General features: G+C 40.9%; 1 protein-coding gene across 9 annotated transcripts in view; it reads left to right on the top strand.

Annotated features, from left to right (window-relative positions):
• Positions 1-6,761: 6,761 nt before the first annotated feature.
• Positions 6,762-21,313, top strand: part of dock10 (dedicator of cytokinesis 10) — a 332,745-nt gene continuing 318,193 nt past the window's right edge. For 8 of the 9 annotated variants that reach the window (XM_048604383.1, XM_048604388.1, XM_048604384.1 and 5 more), the window contains exon 1: positions 6,762-7,131. In XM_048604383.1, coding sequence (XP_048460340.1) covers positions 6,982-7,131 — 150 coding nt within the window. In that variant the 5' untranslated portion in view covers positions 6,762-6,981. The remainder of the gene's footprint in view (positions 7,132-21,313) is intronic. The other variant, XM_048604389.1, reaches the window with a different exon arrangement.

The following is a 21,313-nucleotide window of genomic DNA, read 5'->3' on the forward strand; positions in this document are numbered from 1 at the left end:
ACATTTTTGAAAGGCCATTGTGCACCTGGACAAGAACTGCCACCCCAGAGTTGCATGGTAGCTGATATATGCCCCGAGCATATCAAAGAAGGGGATATTGGTGCATCACTTCGTGAACAGGGTCCTGGAGGACAGGGTGATGTGGAGAGAATCCGTCCTCCCCCAGGACTAACAGTGGAGGTGATGACACGAGACTCTGCCAACCAGGACTAAGGTTTCTATACAAGTCAGTGCAGTCTGGAGGAATGCCCAGCAATGTAAGCAGAGGGTCAATGAGCTTCTCCACTCCATGAGGCTAAGAGCCACCACCTTCTCTCTGCTACCTCGCGTTCACTCTACCTCTACTCACGCACCTACACCCCACTAAGGCTCATGCTCTATCGTTCTCACTATGGTCTGTAACATCTCCCCTCAGTTACTCTCAGCTACCCCCAATATGCCCTCACCAACCCAGCATACCCTCAGTGATGATTACTCACTTGTTTGGGGCAGTTCACCACTTTTATCTCATTTGCACCAACACTAACATTTTCATCTCACTCAGTCCCTCTTTTTCTGTCATTCCAGGAGAATACATCCCACACTGGGGCAGAAAGAGACAACACACATAATGTGCTGCCTGACATGTGAGAGAGGAGCCTGACCCCAACAGTCCTGAGTGGCCAACGGACTGTGCCCGACCCTCTGGACTGACATTGCTGGCTGCTCTTGACTTACGGTACTGGGATCACCTGACTGAAGGCCGTCTCCTTTGACTTGACTGAGGACAGCTTACAACCCTGACAAGCATTCTAGCTTCAAGCCTGGACTAAATACCAAGACAAAATAGAAAGTAATGTGAGCCACATGTTAGTTCCAGAATGCACTGTTCTTAGAAACTCTCAAAAGCATTCTATGAACTACTCATACAGGCAACCATTTTCCAGTTTACATTTAGATTAAAATCACCCAAGTCAGCACAGGAAACCACTTATTTATTTAGAATTTATAATTTATTTATATGGTTAATTAAAAAACACATTAAGGATGACAGGATAGCTGATGTATCAGGGCTGCAGCATGTTGGAGCTCCTGGATACCGGTGTGATCCAGGCCAAACATGTCTGCTTATAGCGGTTACAGTTCAAGTACCTTCAATTCAGAGTTTACAAGCTGGAAATTGAACTATAGACAATACAACACGTTAGGGAGGGGTAAAGTTAACTAGATATTTTGTACCAGGAGGTGGGCATACCACTTATGACAGGGTCTTCTGATTATTCTTGGGGTTCTTTTCTCTACCACTCCTCTAGGTGCTGCTGACTAACTGACTTGAGTTCCCTCTCTTAGCTGGTTTACTGTGAGTTGCTGACTGCTTGTGTCAGGATTCTCCTCTCAACTGTCTAGGTGCTGCTATCTGCCTGATTTAGGGTCCTACTCTTGCCTGCTACTTTATGTACCGCATTCTGTCTGTCTTAGGGCAATGTCTCACTCACTCCTCTAACTAACTGGTGTTGCTGATGCCTGTCTCAGGGTCTGCCTCTTGTTGATTCCCCTCTAGTATATCAAGAGAACTTCTGAGCTTTTCTTCAACATTGCCATTACATCTTCGGCTGACACCTCATCTAAGCAAAGTACCTCTGACAATCTGGCGCTACAGTGAAGCCCCAGTTGAAAGTTTATATGTCAGTCTCGTCTTTCTGGCTCTCAGACAGGAATACAATGTTAAGCATATGCTGACAATTGTGAGTAGCTCTAGCCTGCAATGAAGAGTTTGGTTATGAATTAGCACTATCTTCGATGTCTACGTTAGAGAGAAGAAGGTTAAGAGGTGACTTGATAGAGACATACAAGATGATCAGAGGATTAGATAGGGTGGACAGTGGGAGCCTTTTTCCTCGGATGGTGATGGCTAGCACGAGGGGACATAGCTTTAAATTGAGGGGTGATAGATATAGGACAGATGTCAGAGGTAGGTTCTTTACTCAGAGAGTAGTAAGGGGCGTGGAATGCCCTGCCTGCAAAAATAGTAGACTCGCCCACTTTAAGGGCATTTAAATGGTCATTGGATAAACATATGGATGATAATGGAATAGTTTAGGTTAGATGGGCTTCAGATTGGTTTCACAGGTCGGCGCAACATCGAGGGCCGAAGGGCCTGTACTGCGCTGTAATGTTCTATGTTCTATATGTTCTACTGCAATGATTCTCAAAATGTAAGATAGAATGCAACTGTGGATAAGATCAACTAAAGTATGCTCAGCAAAACAGGAAAACTATTTTACACAACCTAATCAATACATTGTCATTGAGCGTGTACAATTCACAACTTCCACTGATTAGGTGTCACCCCCCCACCCCCACTGCTGTGCAGCCGGATAAAACTTCAGGCATTAATATAATTCTACAAAAATTGATCTGCAATGGGTCTAGGCCTGAAACGTCAGCCTTCCTGCTCCTATGATGCTGCTTGGCCTGCTGTGTTCATCCAGCTCTACACCTTGTTATCTCTGCAACAATTGATCTGGTTTAGAGGGGCTGCATAATGAAGTCCCATGGGATGTAAGTTACAACCAATGAAAGGCCCTGATACCTCAAAACATTGAAAGCAAAGGTTGGCATTGTGAAACAATATAAATGATATCATGCTGGCCTACAAGTTGCATTCACTTTACAAAACTGTGTGGAGTTGTCCAAGTACAAAGGCAAAATGTAGGTATAATTATGGCTTTTGGGCAGTGGAGGCAGCATGGATGCAATTACATTAATCTTATGTGCTGGCTTTTAAAACAGCTAAATTTTAAGTAATCTCTTCACATGCCAAGGCAAACAAAGCTATGGGCCAATTGTTGGAAAATGGGATTAGAATGGTTAAGTGGTTGCTTTTGACTGACCTAAACACAATTGGTTGAAGGGCTTTTTCTGTACTGTTGACCTCTATGACTCTGTGAATACTATTATAAAATGCTAACTCCATCAATTTCAACCTTAAGTAGTGAAGTAGAATTTGTATAGTACAGTAGAATCATTGTAATCTGAACTCTGTTTTCAAGAGAACATTTTCCTCTTAATATTAATTTAACTTTTAAGAGTTCATTTAAGGCGTTGAAGAAATTATGAGTGTAAAGATGATTGAATATTCTATGTTGGGGACACAGAAATGCTTCTTGAGGAATAGAAATGGCCAGAGATTGTTGTATAAAATAATAGTTGATTGATCATGTGATATTCCCATACAAATGCCTCTGGGTTGAAGGAGAAATTTGCAGCTTTCTATCTTTTGTAATTTATATTTCTTTGTTACTTGCATAAAGGCAATGATTTACATGAATTATTTTTATCCATGATTTTATTAGTAAACTGCTATGTTAAAATATTTTTGACAGTTTATCATACTACAATTAAAATATCCAGTGTTTATCCATTTGTATATTAATATATTTACTTTTATGTGCATTTGACCTGGATTTTACTGCATGACACCTCGATATTGTTGACGAAGAACATTCTGAAATGAAGGACACAATTAGGAAAGTAGGAACAGGAGGAGGCCATTCAGCCCACTGTACTTATCCTGTCATTCACTACAATCATGGTTGATTGAACACTTCAATGTCTTTTAGCCACCCCATATCCCTGTATGCTACTGGTAATCAGAAATCTTTCTCAACTTAAACATACTCATAGACTGAGCTTCACAGCATTCTGTGGTAGGGAATTTCAAAGGTTCACAACCGTCTTAATAAGAATGTTTCTTCAGAATTCAGACCTAAGTGGCATTACCCTTATTTTAAAATTGTTCCCCTTGTTCCAGACTCCCCAACCATAGAAAAAAAATCTTACCTGCGCTGATCTCCAAAATCAAAATTGAACAATCTTTATAAATTGAACCATCTATCACTGTTCAGCAAACATACGAGATATCGGCACATTAGTCAATCTCCTTATTCAATGATAAGGTAAAAATTAAACAAAAATTACCAGATGACTCAAATATGACACAAAAAAACCTTAAAAGTAGCTGAATCCACAGTCATCCCCAAGGCTTCCCAGAGAGCGGGCCAAAGTGAAGGAGTCTGAGCCCTTGCAAGGACTGCACTTGAGAAAGACTGTTGAACTTTTTCCTTTATTCCTTTATTTTCCCACTTAATACTTGGAAGGACTGTAATGTTAACTTTTAACTTTATTTCTTTATTTTTCTACTTATGCTAAGAACAACATTAATGCTTTACTTTTAACTATCTGTCTATGTTACGACTTGTACCTAAGTTTTGTACCTAGGTACCTTTGTACCTAAGATGGTACTGTGTGTGGTGACATTGCACACTTTTCACTGTACTCCTGTACTTCAGCACTATAAAGCTTAAATTAAATCAAATCAATTTGTAAGCATCAATGTCTATGCTAGGTAGTGGAATAATGTGGTATTAATTTTAATATACTAAGAATGTATGTAACAATGCACACCATTTGTGCTTTCACTTATGCCAACTTAACTCTTCTCGTCTAATTTCTGAGTTTAGTATGTAGATATAAAATATTCAATTAAATTGTCCACTCCATCTTATTCTGAAATGTGATGGCAGGTATTCAGGTATGAATGAAGCAAGCTTGTGGTTATATACTTTAATTTATTCTTCCAGTTTTGGAGAAGTGAATCCCCAGCCATATATAAAAACCAAAAGAACTGCGAATGCTTTAAGTCAGGAACAAACACAGAAGTTGCTGGAAAAGCTCAGCAGGTCTGGCAGGATTTGTGAAGAAAAAAATCACAGTTAACATTTCGGATCCAGTGGCCCTCCCTCAGAACCGTATATAGCCATATATAGTTGACTTAAGTTGACAGTCTGAGCCAATGATTGAGGGAATGTACTTTAGTGAATCACAAGTATCAGCAGTGGCTCATTGGTCCTTCATTCAAATTAGAAGGTTATGATTTTTGGTCCCACCCCAGAATACAGGCCTCTTCTGAAGTATTATGTGCAGTTCTGGTTGCCCTGTTATAGGAAGGATATTATTAAACTGGAGAGGGTTCAGAAGAGATTTACCAGGATGTTGCCAGGAATTGAGCATTTAAGTTATATGGAGATGCTGGATAGGTTGGGATGCTTTTCACTGGAGCATAGGAGGTTGAGGGGTGACCTTATAGAGGTTTATAAAATCATGACGGCGTAAATAAGGTGAATGGCAGGCATCTTTTCCCTCAGGTGGGGGATTTCAAGACTAGGAGGCATATTCTAAGGTGAGAGGAGAAAGATTTAAAAAAGACATGAGGCAATTTCTTAGCACAGAGAGTGAATCGTGTGTGGAATGAACTTCAAGAAGAAGTGACGGATGTGGGTATGGTTACAATGTTTAAAAGAGATTTAGATAAGTACATAAATAACAAATGTTTGGAGGGATATGGGCCAGGCGCAGGCAGGTGGGACAAGTTTAGTTTGGGATTGTGGTTGGTATAGACTGGTTGAACTGAAGGGACTGTTTCCTTGCTGTGTGACTCTATGACTATGTGGTAAACTGTATGGCAAATGCTGAGAGCTTTCATGTTTTTTGACAACATCTTCGATTCAAAGCCTTGAGTGTCCTCTTGGAGTCTAGGCATGGGCAACCACTCCGCTGAACTGTATAGCACATCCTTGGCTATCTTCTATCTGTGCACTTATCCAACCTGACAAAGCCTTTGTTTGTTTGATTTGCAATAGCATGTTCAGCACTTTTTCCTGAAAGGACCAATTCATTTGTGTCCTTTCCTTCCTCGTGTGATAAAAGGTCCGGAATGGAAGTTATTGAGCCTTCATGGAAGTCTCCCAAGCTTAACTACCACACGGGCAGTGCAGGCCTTTTAAGTGTGAGTCAGTTCGCTGCCTTTTCACGTCCATTGCGTTCCTCGGCATATGTTGGGTGGCTGCCGTTCCGATAAATGCATTGAAGCTTTGGGCAAGACTGTCACTGTAGCTTCATGGTAGCAGAATTTGCTGACAACTTTCAGTGATGTGTTCAGCTACTCCCCAGAGAATATACACAAGATCCACGAACTTAGAAGTAGACTTTGGACTACTTTAGGCACATTTTAAAGTATGAAAAGAGACCTGTCAGCGCCAGGTTCTGAACTCTTCCAGATGCTTCCTTCAGGCAGTATTGAAGCAGCTGTTTCGGAGCCATGAGCCAAGGAGTTTGCACTGAGCTGTACTTGGGGAGTTGGGGTCGACTGGTTCGTCCATGCTCTGCTTACGGCCAACAGAGCGCGTCCAGCACAATATTCTGCGGAGTGTAACACAGTCTGGGCTATCGTGTGATCAGAGACAACTCCTCACTCTCCGCTCAGACATTCTACATTCTTACTGTCACGAAACTCCTAAATTCTATCTAATCAGATGAACACGCGACGTGTTTAACATTGTTGCATTTTTCCATTTCTTTATTATTTAAAATAAAACAACCCGCCAACAAGCCCGGAGCTGTGTGTGTTTTTTTAAAGATTTCCAACTTTTGCAGTTTTTCAATCATTTTAACAGGTGATTTTGTCAAAGTTATAAAGCGAACGGTCGCCAGGTGGTGCTAACCATTCGGAAACTATAAGTGAAAAAGTTGCCAGAAATTCAATTCCACAATTTCCAAATGTGTTCTCACATTTCACCCTTACTGTAATTGCACCAAGCACGATTTATGACCGGCTTCAGTGATTTAGACTGGATTATGGAGGAGTTAACTGTGAGTGAGCAACTTTCCCCGTTGGTATCTTCAAATATTTTCAAACCGTCAGTGGCAAAAGTAACAGGCATGCGCTATGTGCAGTGGGGACTCACGAATTTCATTTTCTTAGTAACGGTTGGGTGAAGTGATGTTTACTTGAAAAATATGAAAAGATTGACGCTGATAGAAAAGGACCCTGTTGTCACTTGTGGCTGAGTTCCGTTTCCTGGTTGACTGGCGCTGGTGAGAACGAGAGATCAAACAGTCAGAGTGTGCTGAGTGTGCGTGGGAGAGAGAGCCACACTTCGCATGGTTTCAAAGCTGTCAGAACGGGACTGTTCTGAACTGGAGATGGGAGAATCTACTCGCCGCTTCACCAGAGGGCTGTTTAAACCCGGGACAGCTGCAGAAATCCGACAGAGTGCCTCGGTAGCTGTCAAAACGCCGTCTCTGCTCGTGGTCAGTGATTTGTTTTTGTTCTTAGAAATCAAGTTGTTGCTTTGTTGGAGATACATGCAGTTCCGACTATCTCTGGGATAACGTGTAGATGATTCACGGCATCTTATAGTAACAGTTTGCTGAAAGGGTTGCTTTTAAAAGCGACCCCACTAAACAGGAGAGAACGCATTTCATTCACATTTCTTTTTAAGGCGGTTTAAAGGTACTTTGTGTCTTCTGTTAATATTACCATTAAGCCGCTACATACGTGCGTTATTTCCCACGATTTTCAAAATGTTTATTATTTCTCATTGCTATCGCTTAAGTGATTTCCACGGGAAATTCCTCGATTATGACTAAACTACTAATTTGCCATAGCAACTGAATTATAACAAGATACGAAACGGACTTTTTTGCTTTCCCAATGAGTTTCGCATCATTTCTCGGAAACCATTTGTTGATCAGATTTTCGGGGGTGATTCCAGACCCTGTGAAGTTTATGGGTGAAGAATCTTAATCAACAAGAGAGTTGCAATCTATTTCATTAAAAACAGTTCACAGGTTCAGCTTTGTTACAACCTCCCACATAATGTCTTCAGCCCGGTTGGCTTTTTAGTCTGTAAACGATCTTAAAACAAAAACAAGTGGACGGATTTCCATTGAAACTTGGTACACATATAGGGAATGACCCAAGGAAGGGGGATTATTTTTTGATGAAGATCCTGGATTTTTTTTTTAAGAAGACAGCTTGGCCTAGCCAATAAACGCTGGCCGAGCCAATGCCGCACACGTACCTTGAAAAATGTTTCTAATAAAAATTAGGATTAAGGTGAATGTTTAGTCAACATTCATATTAATCAACATTCTGGGTTGATTGAGTTAGAATGGTGTCGATCATTTCGGAACATTGTAGATTGTCACAGCTGCTGGTGGTTCAATTTATCACAGTTGTCAAAATGTGAACAAAGTTTTCAGAACCAGTTACTGAATGTGGATTGACCTGAAGTCTCCTTACTGAATTAATAATATCGATACAAAAGTATTTTACAGCTTTGTAGCACATTGACAGGGAAAAGCTTGAAGGAAGAGCTGAATAATTGTAATAATGTAAATGCACTGTGTCAGAGGTAGGTGCCATATTAAATGGCCTCTTCACCTGTTTTAGATGAGATGGGGGTGGGGGGAGGGAGTTAGAGATGAATTAAAATATAGTGGTTGTGTTTTTATTACACTTTAGACATAATAGGAATTTATTGGAAAGAGGTTTCTAGCCATATATTGTAAACATAAGGATTTTCCTTGAATAATTGCAGGTAAAATATAAATTCTATCATATTGGTAGAGTCAGTCCACTAAAATCATATTGATAATCCTTCAAGCACAAATAATCCTGCCTGCCTTTGGATTATCAAATAATAGAGGCATAGGAAATCAAAATATTAAAATAGTCAAGATTCACACTCCTCCCATTTAAAATCAGTGCCAATCACTTTTTCCTCTGTTTACATAATTGCTGGAAGACACTTCAAAGTGGAGATTTGTGATTTGTTCATTGATATCACTGTGTAATTGCTGCATGATCTTGTTCTCTCAGCAGCCTCTAAGGCCACATTTGAATTGTGTGATGTATCCTCTTGTTGTTGTCTGTGATTGCAATCTGTTGTTATTCCACTTGACATCCGAGTAGAGAGCTGCATTGATGTTAAACCCAAGAGCACTAGAGGAAATCATTGAAGAAGAGACAATGCTACTGTTAATTATTCAAAAACAATATGTAAAATGTCCTTTTTAGGATAAAACATTTACTTTCTGAAGTCATTGTACAACATTGAAAGGTGCTAGATTTCATCTTGCAGAGTTCAATGTACTTCCAAATGAATGCATTAAAACTCTTAAGTAGCTGCCCAGTTTTTCAAAATTTAATAGGTTGACTTGTTAGCTGGGTTTGTCTCATTCCTTGATGAAATTACATCCATTTCCGGCATAACATGTGATTTCTGCAGGAAACATCAGCCCAAATAGATGAGGTATTTATTTGAAGTATTTATTCTTGTTCCAATAATCTTCTTTTGTCAGAGATATCAAGAATTGCAGGTGCTGGAGTCAGAGCAGACCTGATTTAGGGTGTAAACCCAAAATGTCGACTTTCCTGCTCCTCTGATGCTGTCTGACCTCTGTGCCCCTCCAGCTCCACACTGACTCCAGCATCTGCAGTTCTTGCTATCTCCAAGTGACTGAAAACCCGACTGCGAAGCCTCTTCCATGGATGCCCACCTTGAAGAAGTTGTCCTCCTCCCTCCAAAAAGATGTCAGTGGATCTCTCTCCCATTGCAACCCACTGGTGATCTCCTCTGCCATGAGCTGTTTGACCGCATTCTGAAACAAACCTGTTATGACAGCCATGTCTCCTTTCTCAGTACCTACCTACGCAACCGGCTTATCCTCTATGGACTCCAGACAACTTTTCAAACCATCCCAATTTGCACCAAACTGTGACAAATGTTATCTATAGTACCTCCAGGGCCTCCAGAAATGGTTCTCCCTATGGATCCTCAGCTCCACACTTGCAGCCATGCGCTGACATCTTCTCTCACTGCAGTCAGTCCTAGCTCAGAGCCTCTCTTTCACAGACCCACAAAGGACCTCTACTGTTTTTCATTCTATGTAGGATCCACAACCTCAACCAACACTTTTTCTCTGCCCAATCAGTCATCAAGGATCGTAACTACACCAAACTTGCTCGTGCTTACCTCCAAACACAGACCTTCTCCACTACCCTAGACCCCAACCCTATCTATGACCTCATCCTTTATTTGCCCAGCTCCATTAACCACACGGCCACCTCAGGGGCTCCAGCTTATGCTGTTGACAATGTCACTTCCACCAACGCAACCAACAACCCCACTTCTGCTGACAACACCGCTTCCACCACCAACGCTGACTACATCACTTCCCCTAACGCCACTGACCACATTGCTACTTCCGCTTCCGCCCATGCGACCATTCCCATACACACACCCACTCCAGAGATAGTCTCCACCCCCACTCCCAGCTCCAGCTGTACATCTAGCCCCAGCCCCAAGCCCTGCCAGGTATTCACCATCCTCCCCCAGACCTTCCCCTCACTGAGGACAAGCAATCAGTTCTCGGCAAAGGGCTCACCTTCATTTCCCTGTGCCCACACATCAACGAATTCCGTACACGTCTGGATGTTGAACTCTTTTTCCTCTGCCTCTGCCTCCGCACCTATTTCTTTGACCAGGAGTCTAACCCACCCTCTGCAGACCCCTTCTCCAGCCTCCAACAAACCCTATTGTCCTGGACACCACCCACGGCCTCCTACTCTCCCTTGACCTCTTCACTTCCAACTGCCATCATGCCATCAATCGCCTGAATCTCTCCACTCCTTTCTCACTCACTCCAGCCTCTCCCCAATGAACGCGCAGCCATCTGCTCCAACCCCAAACTCATCATCAAACCCGCTGATAAGGGGGCATGGTGGTAGTACATCGCAGAGGCCAGGTGCCAACTCTCCGACATCTCCTCCTACCATCCCCTCGATTATAACCCCACCCCTGATCACCAAACCATCATCTCCCAGACCATCAGTGACCTCAGCGATCCTGATGAAGTGTGTAAACACGAAACATCGACTTTCCTGCTCCTCTGATGCTGACTGCCCTGCTGTGTTCCTCCAGCTCCACACTGTAATGACACCTTCTTTTGTCAGTACCTGCAGCTAAAATCATCTTCAGGCACCTCTTGAAGGTTATATTTCTGGGCCAATCTAAGCTATCACGGCACCATCAGACATAGTCATCAATACACAGAAGATATGTAGCAAGTGATGTGCATACAACCAATTTTCTATTCTTCTCCATCAATAACTAGTTGCACCATATGTAGGTTATGTAATAGCAGGGTTTCTGAAATTCTAGTGCATAATTGAGTGTAGCCATATGTTCGCTTGCAGACTGCTGTTATTGAAATGAATTGGTCTGAGATAATGCAAATTAGTTGATTAAGAAAGCCATTACCCTCTTCCCAGATAATTGTCACAATGCCTTCACCTTAAGGTGGTCGTAGTATTTGACTCACTAACAAGTCTAATCCTCCAGAACTATATTGTATCAATATAGAGCAGAAGAATGAACAAACATTGTTGTATATACTTTCACAAGAGAAGATACAAATTACGTGCCAGAGGAAGTAGGTAACCAAGGATCTAATATGAATAAGAAACTTACATTTATTAATATTAACAGAAAAGTTTTTGGAGACTTAAAATTGATAAACCTTCAAGATCTGTTGACCTACAACTTGGCACTTAAAAGAGGTAACTGCAAGATTGTGGACACAGTGATTATGATTCTGCAAAATTATCTAAACTCTGGAACAGTCCCAGTAAGTTGAATGTAACAAATGCAATTTTGCTGTTGAGGAAAGAATGGAAACTGAAACTTGGAACTACAGACCATTTAGCCTGATATTAGTCATTGAGGAAATGCTCCAATCTATTATCAAGAAAATCTTAACAGTGACTTAGAAAATCATAGTTCGATTAAACACAGTCAACATAGTTTTTCAGGAAAGGGAAATCATATTGGACAAAATAAAGTTTTTTGAGGATGCAGCTAGTAGTCTAAGTAAAGAGGACTAAGCACATGTATTATCCTTGGATTTCCAAAGTAGTTTAATAAAGTGACACAAAAAATGATTCATTTTCAAGATAAAGATTCATGGTGTGTAGGATAATTTATTAGCATGCAGTCTACCAAGGAGCATATCACAACTTGAAAATGCCCTATTTACCCTTACTTTCTGCTCCCTGTCTATTAACCAATGCCTGCATCCATTCTCTCAAGAAGAATAAAAAGTAAGAACTTCAATGAAGCATACAAGACTCTTAAGGTGCTTAGAAAGGTAGACACTGTAAGGTTGTTGGCATATGGGCAATAGTTGAGAAAGTGGAGTTGAAGCAAAAGATTAGCCATGATTGTGTTGAATGGTTCATCAGATTCAGGTGATGTTATGGTCTATCCCAACTCATATTTCATATGTTCTTATGGAGGGAGAGCAGAACTAATGATATCAGTGAGATCAGTGCAGCTTTGACTCACGATTCTCTGGAGCTGTTCTCCAAGATACTGCAGGGGAATTGGATTTTCTAATTGATCCTGAAATTGTAGACAGTTATGGTAGCATTCTCAGAATTCCATGGAGGACAATGACTGTCCTTGGAACTTTTAGTCTACAATGGAAGCTCCATTTATTGCTGGATTTGCCACATGCTCCATGCACTGCAGTGTTGCAAAAGTATTATGTAATTCTGCACACAATTAGCTGATGAACTCCTACCTGTGAACTACAATCTGCAACATTATTGTCTGTTTTATAGTTGGCGCTTGAGAGAAGTCGATTGAATGATGGCATCTTTGTAAAGTATCCAGGATTCCAATGGCCTGGATTTAGTGCCTGTGGTATACTTTGAGAACAAGAAGAGGAAGTAATATTGGTATTCATTTGAGAATCCTTCTCTAATTGCTTCCTGAAAGTATGTCTTGATAAAAGGCTTCATCGTGTACTTTGTTGTTCCAGGAGATAAAGACAAAAGTGTGCTTTGCAAATCTTGCGTTGTATGCAGATGGAGTGACCATTGCCTCGGTGGTTGAATTCCTGCCTCTAGTCAGAAGGGTTGAATTTGATCCCTACTCAAGGCAGCCCTGGAAAGTGGAGACCTGAACACCAGTGTTCAATTCTGGATTGGCTAGCATTCAGTGAGAGATACAGATGTTCCACCCCTCCCCAGCAATTAGTACACACAGGGCACTTTATTGTTGACTGTAGCCAAATAGAAGAAGATACTCCTGAAGATGAAAATTGTGAAGGAAACGAGGGGAAACTACCATTTATTTGTCCAGGATTGGTGGCTGAAGAATTTCACCTGCAAGACTTACAATAGAACCTACTATAGGGCCAAACACAACAAATGAATAGATTTGATTCATTGACAGCAAATAAAGACAAGGTTGATAGGAGAAAAGGAGCAGATGAAAGTGTTCTACTTCCTACATCCTCTAAGTGTACATTCATGAAAGATACCCCTTATTTACGTTTATTTTCTGTTTGCAAAGAATCTTCCTGTGTAAATAGAAAGTGAGTGATTGCAATTTGCTCTTTGCTTGTTACATCAGTATAAATCCCACTGTTTGTGATAGTGCTGTATATACTGATCTCATGCAGTTATGTTAGGTAGGGTGGTTACTTTGACTTGAATCTATACAACTTAAGGAATACTTACAGAAAATTAGTGCTTGTACTAAATGGCATCAATGAGCAGCACTGGATTTCATTGAAGACAGTGTGAAAGGGCGAAATGAATGAAAAGGAACATGCTTTGTAAATATATGTCCTGCTGCAATATGATTAAGTAAGGTAGGGATATGTTAGTCAGAGATAGTAAGAACTACCGATGCTGGAATCAGAGATATGTTAGCGTTTTGGTAATGTTACTCGACTTGTGATCCAGAGGCCTGCACCAGTGATCCTCAGAGACATGAATTCAAATCCCATCATGAGAACAGGGGTATTTGAATTTGCTTATTTTTAATTGTTTTAATTATCAACTTACCTGGTTCAGTAATATCCTTTAAGGAAGGAAATTTACTATCTGATATGTGAGTTCAGAGCCACAGTGATGTTGTTGACTCTTAGTTGCCCTCTGAAAAGTCTGAGTAGCCACACATTTACATTCAATATATGATGGGCTTGAGCAGCTCACAACTGATGAGCAAATTAAGAAAATGAAAGCAAATAAGTTTATAGGAGAATTTGGATATTGGCAGAAAGAGGAGAAAACCTAAAAGAAAGATAAAGAGTTCCATAATTCTGAGGTCCTGGAAAGAATTTTTGCAACTGAAAGATCTTACTGGCTGCATACCCAATTCAGTTTTGACCGGGTTGTCTTCTGAAATGCTGTCTGTCTGAGACAGGATGTACAAGAGTTTTGTTAAGCATTCAAATAGGGAAGCCAATGATTTATGTGTTTTTCCACAGAGAACTGAGCTCATCCAATTAACATCGGCATGAAAAGCCAGCAAACTTAGTGCCTGGAGCTTGTTTTTCTTTCTCTTTTGTCGCTCCATTGCAAGACCTGGGTTTGAAAATCAGTTCTTATGCCTAAAAATGGAAAGAAAAAATTTTTTAATGCTATTAGATGATATTCTTTCCTAATGCTGATGACCTTGCTGCCTTTTTAATACGGAGCATTTTAGCATTACATAGGCAAACTGCAAGGAGGTCTTCTTGCAGAGGCAAATGTTCTCTTCACTCCTTGCTAATGACTTCCTTGTACTAACCATTAGTCTTTAAGGGAAACTATAAATAAAACAAAATCTATCTTGTTACCAGAATCCAACAGAGCATATTCTTTTCATTTTAAAGTTATTCTCCAATAGGCCATGCTAGTGTTTGATCAGGGTTACCAAGACCAGCATTGTCCACATTCCAGTATGCAATTCTGAGTGGCATCATCATAAGGAGCTTAGAGGTGCAGGTGATCATTTTCAAAACTGACAATTATTTCCCATCCAAAGCTAATGTTATAGTCCCAACTGATGGTACTACAAGTCAAGTCAGATCCCAGAATTAAACCAGGCTTGATGGACTTTTGATTCGTCTCGGTAGTTACCCTGGTGTTTAGGCACTGAAACTGTCCATACTCTCTTTAATTACAGAAATTTATTACATAACAGATTAAAAAATAATCTAACATCCAGAAGACAAAAACTTAAAGCACATAGCAAAACAGAATCTCAATCTGTTTCCCAAAATTAAGTATTACTGAGAATCAAGTCCAGAGTAATTACAATCTTTCCTCAGTTCTTCAAGTTTCTGTTTAACTGACTCCTTGTAGTTTGTTTGCTGTGGACTGTGGAGATAATTTGTTGAGTACTTCCCCAAGTTTACTGACATGAACTCCTCAGATATCTGAGAACCTAAATTTTCTCAGTTTTAATAATTGGCAAATCCTGAACAAAACTTTCGTGGTTTGAAAGCTAAGCAAACTGAACACCTCTACTGAGAAATCTGGTTCCTTGAATTGTCCGAAACTCCTCTTAGGAGAGAATGCTAAACTTGCTTCTGAATTCAACTGTGATGTTTTCTGAACTAAGTTTTTAGAAAAAGGTTCAATCCGAGATTCCTCTAAACTGAAAACAAAGCAAATAGCCTTAAATGTTAACTCTACCTGTCATAAACCCAACAGTATAAACATATTTTTAACACCACAGGAATCTACAGTCACCTGAATTTGGACAAATGATGGCTTGGACTAATGTTCTAGCAGAGCTCTTTGTCCTTGTTTTCTTTTAAAACACAATCTTTGCAGGAGTAACCAACACTCATCTGCCTCTATTTTGAAATACAAATTACAAAAATGATAATTCATATAATAAGAACATAAGAACTAGGAGTAGGCCGTCTGGCCCTTCGAGCCTGCTCTGCCATTCAATAAGATCATGGCTGATCTTTTCATGGACTCAGATCCACTTACCCGCGTTCTCACCATATCCCTTAATTCCTTTATTGTTCAAAAAAAACTACCTTATCTTTAAAAACATTTACTGAAGTAGTGTCAACTACTTCACTGGGCAAGGAATTCCATAGATTAACAACCCTCTGGGTGAAGAAGTTCCTTCTCAATTCAGTCCTAAATCTGCTCCCTCTAATCTTGAGGCTATGCCCTCTTGTCCTAGCTTCACCTGCCAGTGGAAACATCCTCTCTACTTCTATCTTACCTATTCCCTACATAATTTTATATGTTTCTATAAGATCCCCCCTCAATCTTCTGAATTCCAATGAATATAATCCCAAACTACTCAGTCTCTCCTCATAAGCCAACCCCCTCAACTCCGGAATCAACCTAGTGAACCTCCTTTGCACCCCCTCCAGTGCCAGTACATCCTTTCTCAAGTAAGGAGACCAAAACTGCACACAGTACTCCAGGTGTGGCCTCACCAGCACCTTGTACAGCTGCAACATAACCCCTCTGCTTTTAATCTCAATCCCTTTAGCAATGAAGGATAAAATTCCATTTGCCTTCCTAATTACTTGTTGTACCTGCAGACCTACCTTCTGTGATTCATGCACAAGGACACCCAGGTCCCTCTGCATAGCAGCATGCTGCAACTTTTTACCATTCAAATAATAATCCTTTTTACTATTACTCCTACCAAAATATATGACTTCACATTTATTTACATTATATTCCATCTGCCAGACCTTTGCCCACTCACTCAATGTATCTATGTTCCTCTGCAAAGTTTCACAGTCCTCTGCACACTTTGCTCTGCCACTCATCTTAGTGTCATCTGCAAACTTTGACACCCTACACGTGGTCCCCAACTCCAAATCATCTATATAAATTGTAAATAATTGTGGTCCCAACATCGATCCCTGAGGCACACCACTAGTCACTGACTGCCAGCTAGAATAGCACTCATTTATCCCCACTCTTTGCTTCCTGTTAGTCATCCAATCCTCTATCCATGCTAATACTTTACCCTTAACACCATGCATCCTTATCTTATGCAGTAGCCTCTTGTGTGGCACCTTGTCGAAGGCCTTTTGGAAATCTAGGTACACCACATCCACTGGGTTCCCATTGTCCACCTTGCTCGTAATGTCTTCATAGAATTCCAAAAGATTTGTCAAGCATGACCTGCCCTTCATGAACCCATGCTGCATCTGCCCAATGGGACAATTTCTATCAAGGTGCCTTGCTATTTCTTCCTTGATAATAGACTCAAGCATCTTCCCCACTACAGAGGTTAAGCTAACCGGTCGATAATTTCCCATCTTTTGTCTACTTCCCTTTTTAAACAGTGGCGACACATTTGCTGTTTCCCAATCTGCTGGGACTGCTCCAGAGTCCAGCGAATTTTGGAAAATCACCGCCAGTGCACCTGCTATTTCTCCCGCCATCTCTTTTAGTACCCTGGGATGCATTCCATCAGGGCCAGGAGACTTATCAATCCTTAGCTCCATTAGCTTGCCCCAACACTACCTCTTCTGTAATAATGATTGTTTCCAGGTCCTCACCTACCTTCGTCTCTTTGTCAATTACTGGCATGTTATTAGTGTCCTGCACTGTGAAGACCGATACAAAATACCTGTTCAATGCCTCGGCCATTTCATCATATCCCATAACTAAATTCCCCTTCTCATCCTCTAAAGGGCCAACGTTTACTTTAGCCACTCTTTTTTGTTTTATATATTTAGAAACTTTTGCTATCTGTCTTTATATTCTGTGCTAGTTTTTTCTCATGTTCTATCTTACTTTTTCTTTGTAGCTCTTTTTGTGGCTTTCTGTTGACCTTTAAAGTTTTCCCAATCTTCTAGTTTCATGCTGTTTTTGGCCACTTTGTATGCCTTCTCTTTCAATTTGATAGCCTCCCTTATTTCTTTAGAAACCCATGGCAGATTACCCCTTTTCTTACAGTCCGACCTTTTCACTGGAATATACCTTTGCTGAGCACTTTGAAAAATTGCTTTGAAAGTCCTCCACTGCTCGTCAACTGTCCCACCCTAAAATCTTTGTTTCCAGTCTACTTAAACCAAGTCCTCCCTCATTCTATTGTAGTTCCCCTTGTTCAAGCACAGGACCCTGGTATTGGATTTTATCTTCAGATTCTCCATCTGTATTCAAAATTCAACCATACTGTGATCACTCCTTCCAAGAGGATCCCTAACTATGAGGTCATTAATTATTCCTGTCTCATTACACAGGACCAGATCTAGGATAGCTTGCTTCCTCGTCGGTTCCATTAGATACTGTTCAAGAAAACTATCACGGATACACTCAATGAACTCCTCCTCAAGGCTACTCTGACTGAGCTGGTTCGACCAATCTACATGTAGATTAAAATCCCCCATGATAATTGCCGTACCATTTTTACAGGCATTAGTTATTTCTTTGTTTATTGCCTGCCCCAATGTGATGTTACTATTTGGTGGCCTATAGACTACGCCTATCAGTGACTTTTTCCTCTTAGAATTTCTAATTTCCACCCGAATGAATTCAACCTCATTCTCCATAGAACCTATATCATCTCTCAGCACCGCCCTGATGTCGTCCTTGAATATCAGAGCGACACCACCTCCCTTACCTTCCTGTCTGTCCTTTCGAATAGTCTGGTACCCTTGGATATTTAACTCCCAGTCGTGACCATCCTGTAACCATGTCGCCGTAATGGCTACCAAATCATATTCATTCGCGATGATTTGTGCCGTTAACTCATCAACCTTGTTACGAATGCTACGAGCATTCAGGTAAAGTGCCTTTATGCTAGCTTTCTTACCCTCATGATTTCCAACATCTCTAATAATATCTCCTGAGTTATCCTTCCTTTTTGCTTCTTTCATAGTCTGCCTTGAACTTAAACCCTCCTGCACACATGCTAACCTGCTGCTTACCTTTTTATTTACCATCATACTCCCTGTCGTTTTCCCTTTCTCTTCCCCCCAACTCACTAGTTTAAAGTCCTAGTGACCACCCTATTTATCCTTTTCGCTAGAACACTGGTTCCAGATCGGTTCAGGTGGAGACCGTCCCATCGGTACAGATCCCTCCGGTTCCAAAACTGATGCCAATGCCCCATGAAATGGAACCCCTCTTTCCCACACCACTCCCTTAGCCACGTGTTTACTTCCCTAATTTTCTTATCCCTAAGCCAATTTGCACGTGGCTCGGACAGTAATCCGGAGATTATGACCCTCGAGGACCTGTTCCTTAATTTCGTTCCTAGTGCTTGATAATCCCCAAACAGGTCCTCCATCCTAGCCTTGCCTATGTTGTTAGTCCCAATGTGGACCACAACAACTGGATTCTCCCCCTCCTGCTCCAATATCCTTTCAAGCCGGTCAGAGATGTCCTGCACCCTGGCACCGGGCAGGCAACACACCATGCGGGACTCCCGATCCGGCTTGCAAAGGATACTATCTATCCCCCTAACTATAGAATCCCCTATAACTACCACTTGTCTTTTTGCTCCCCCCTCTTGAATGGCCTTCTGCACCATGGTGCCGTGGTGAGCTGGCTCATCCTCCCCGCAGCCCTTTTCCTCATCCACACAGGGAGCAAGTATCTCGTACCTGTTGGATAAGGTCAAAAGCTGAGGCTCCTCCACTCCTGAACTCAGGATCTCCCTACCTGCCTCACTTGCAGTCACACCCTGTTGTCCCTGATCACTAACTGAATTTGAATTACTTAATTTACCAGGTGTGACTGCCTCCTGAAACAAAGCGTCCAGGTAACTCTCCCCCTCCCGGATGTGCCGCAGTGTTTGAATCTCAGATTCCAGATCTTCAACTCTGAGCCGGAGTTCTTCCAGCAACCAACACTTGCTGCAGATGTGGTCACTGTCGTTCACAATGGGATCAGCCAGCTCCCACATCATACAGCTACAGCACATCACCTGCCCAGCCATCTCTACTTAGTTAATTACATTATTACTTTATATCAATTTATGAGCTAAATACTTTCTAATACTTCTCTGCTATGGTCTTTTCAAATAACCAATTAATAGATAAATAAAAAAAGAAAGTAAATTTTTTAACCAATTACACGATACTGAAGAAATAGAAAAAGTATAAAAACCTTACCTTAGCAACACATCACAGAGTTTTTTTTGGTTAGAGGAGGGCGGCGGATGGGAGAGACTACACATTTAGTGTCTCGGGTTCAGCCGCTGCCCAAATATATTCCCGGCAGCCCCCTGGTCCTCACTGTCGCCTCTCCCTCTGCTGCTGGAAAATGAAGCTTATGTATTACTTATGTATTAATTATTTATCTTTCATCACACTAATGATGTGCCTTCTTCAGCCATTAACAGTTCCATGTGGTTCAATTGCTTACGTGGAGCCTTCAGAAGACACTTCAGAGTCACTCACATTGGTGTCAGCCTTGGGTCACGTATAAATGAGCTCAACTAAGGATAGCAGGAAAGAACATTCTTGAACAGTTGAATTTTGACATTGGTACTGTTAATCAACTGCTTATTTCTGCATAGATATTGACCAGGATGTTGCTGGGAATGGAGAGTTTGACTTATAAGGAGAGGTTGAATAGGCTGGGACTTATTTCACTAAAGCATAGGAGATTGAGAGGTAACCTTATCGAGGTTTATAAAATCATGAAGGGAATAGATAAGGTGAATGGCAGGTATCTTTTTCCTAGGGTGAGGGATTTCAAGACTAGATGGCATATTTTTAAGGTGAGGGGAGAAAGATTTTAAAAAGACATGAAGGGCAATTTTTTAAAACAGGAAGTAGTTCATGTGTAGAATGAACTTCCAGAGGAAGTGGTGGATGTGGGTATAGTTACAACATTTAAAAGACATTTAGTTGTGTACACGAATAAGAAATGTTTTGAGGAATATGGGCCAAGCGCAGGCAGATGGGACTAGTTTAGTTTGGGTTTATAGTCAGCATGGACTGGTTGGATCGAAGGGTCTGTTTCCGTGCTGCATGACTCTAAGTCCAAGTTCAAATTGTCAAATTCCTTTGGCAGCATTTATAACTATGTTCTCACAATCATTAGACTATGCCTCTGAATTATTTATCCAGTAACATAACCTTCTTTATGTTCATAACTTAACACTGTTATAACTTAGCAGTGGCATAGGGAATTATTGGATAGTTCAGTTTGACAGTTTACTTCAGACATGCTATCTTGCACATTTATTTACAAGTTCTGTAGGTTCCTTCTCCTGATTACTAACCGGCACCTTCATTACGGACTGCTGGTGAGAACAGATTGGGCTTGACTATAATGTATCCTGTGGTTAAAAAATTTGCTGACTCATGCTATCAAATATCACACATTCCTATGATACTACAAGGAAACCAGTGCTGAAGAAATTATATTTTCACAAAGAATGAAATAAAGAAATTGGTGCGAAAATGAGTCATTTCACAAAAAAGTGCCATTCTGGATTGTGAAAATGTACAAGATTCATGTTGCACATTGATAAAAATATAGGACGTGTATACAACACTCATCTTACTAATGCTTAGGTCCTGCCTACATGCTGCACCTCTAAACTGATAGGAAGAGGCTTATACGATTCTTCCTGTCTGTTGACCTCTATTAGACAGTTTGCAATAATGCCCTTTGGCATAAACCTTTATGACTGTGTTGAAA

The sequence above is a fragment of the Rhincodon typus genome, chromosome 13 (genome assembly GCF_021869965.1).
Source record: "Rhincodon typus isolate 14 chromosome 13, sRhiTyp1.1, whole genome shotgun sequence".
In the NCBI taxonomy this organism is placed as follows: domain Eukaryota; kingdom Metazoa; phylum Chordata; class Chondrichthyes; order Orectolobiformes; family Rhincodontidae; genus Rhincodon; species Rhincodon typus.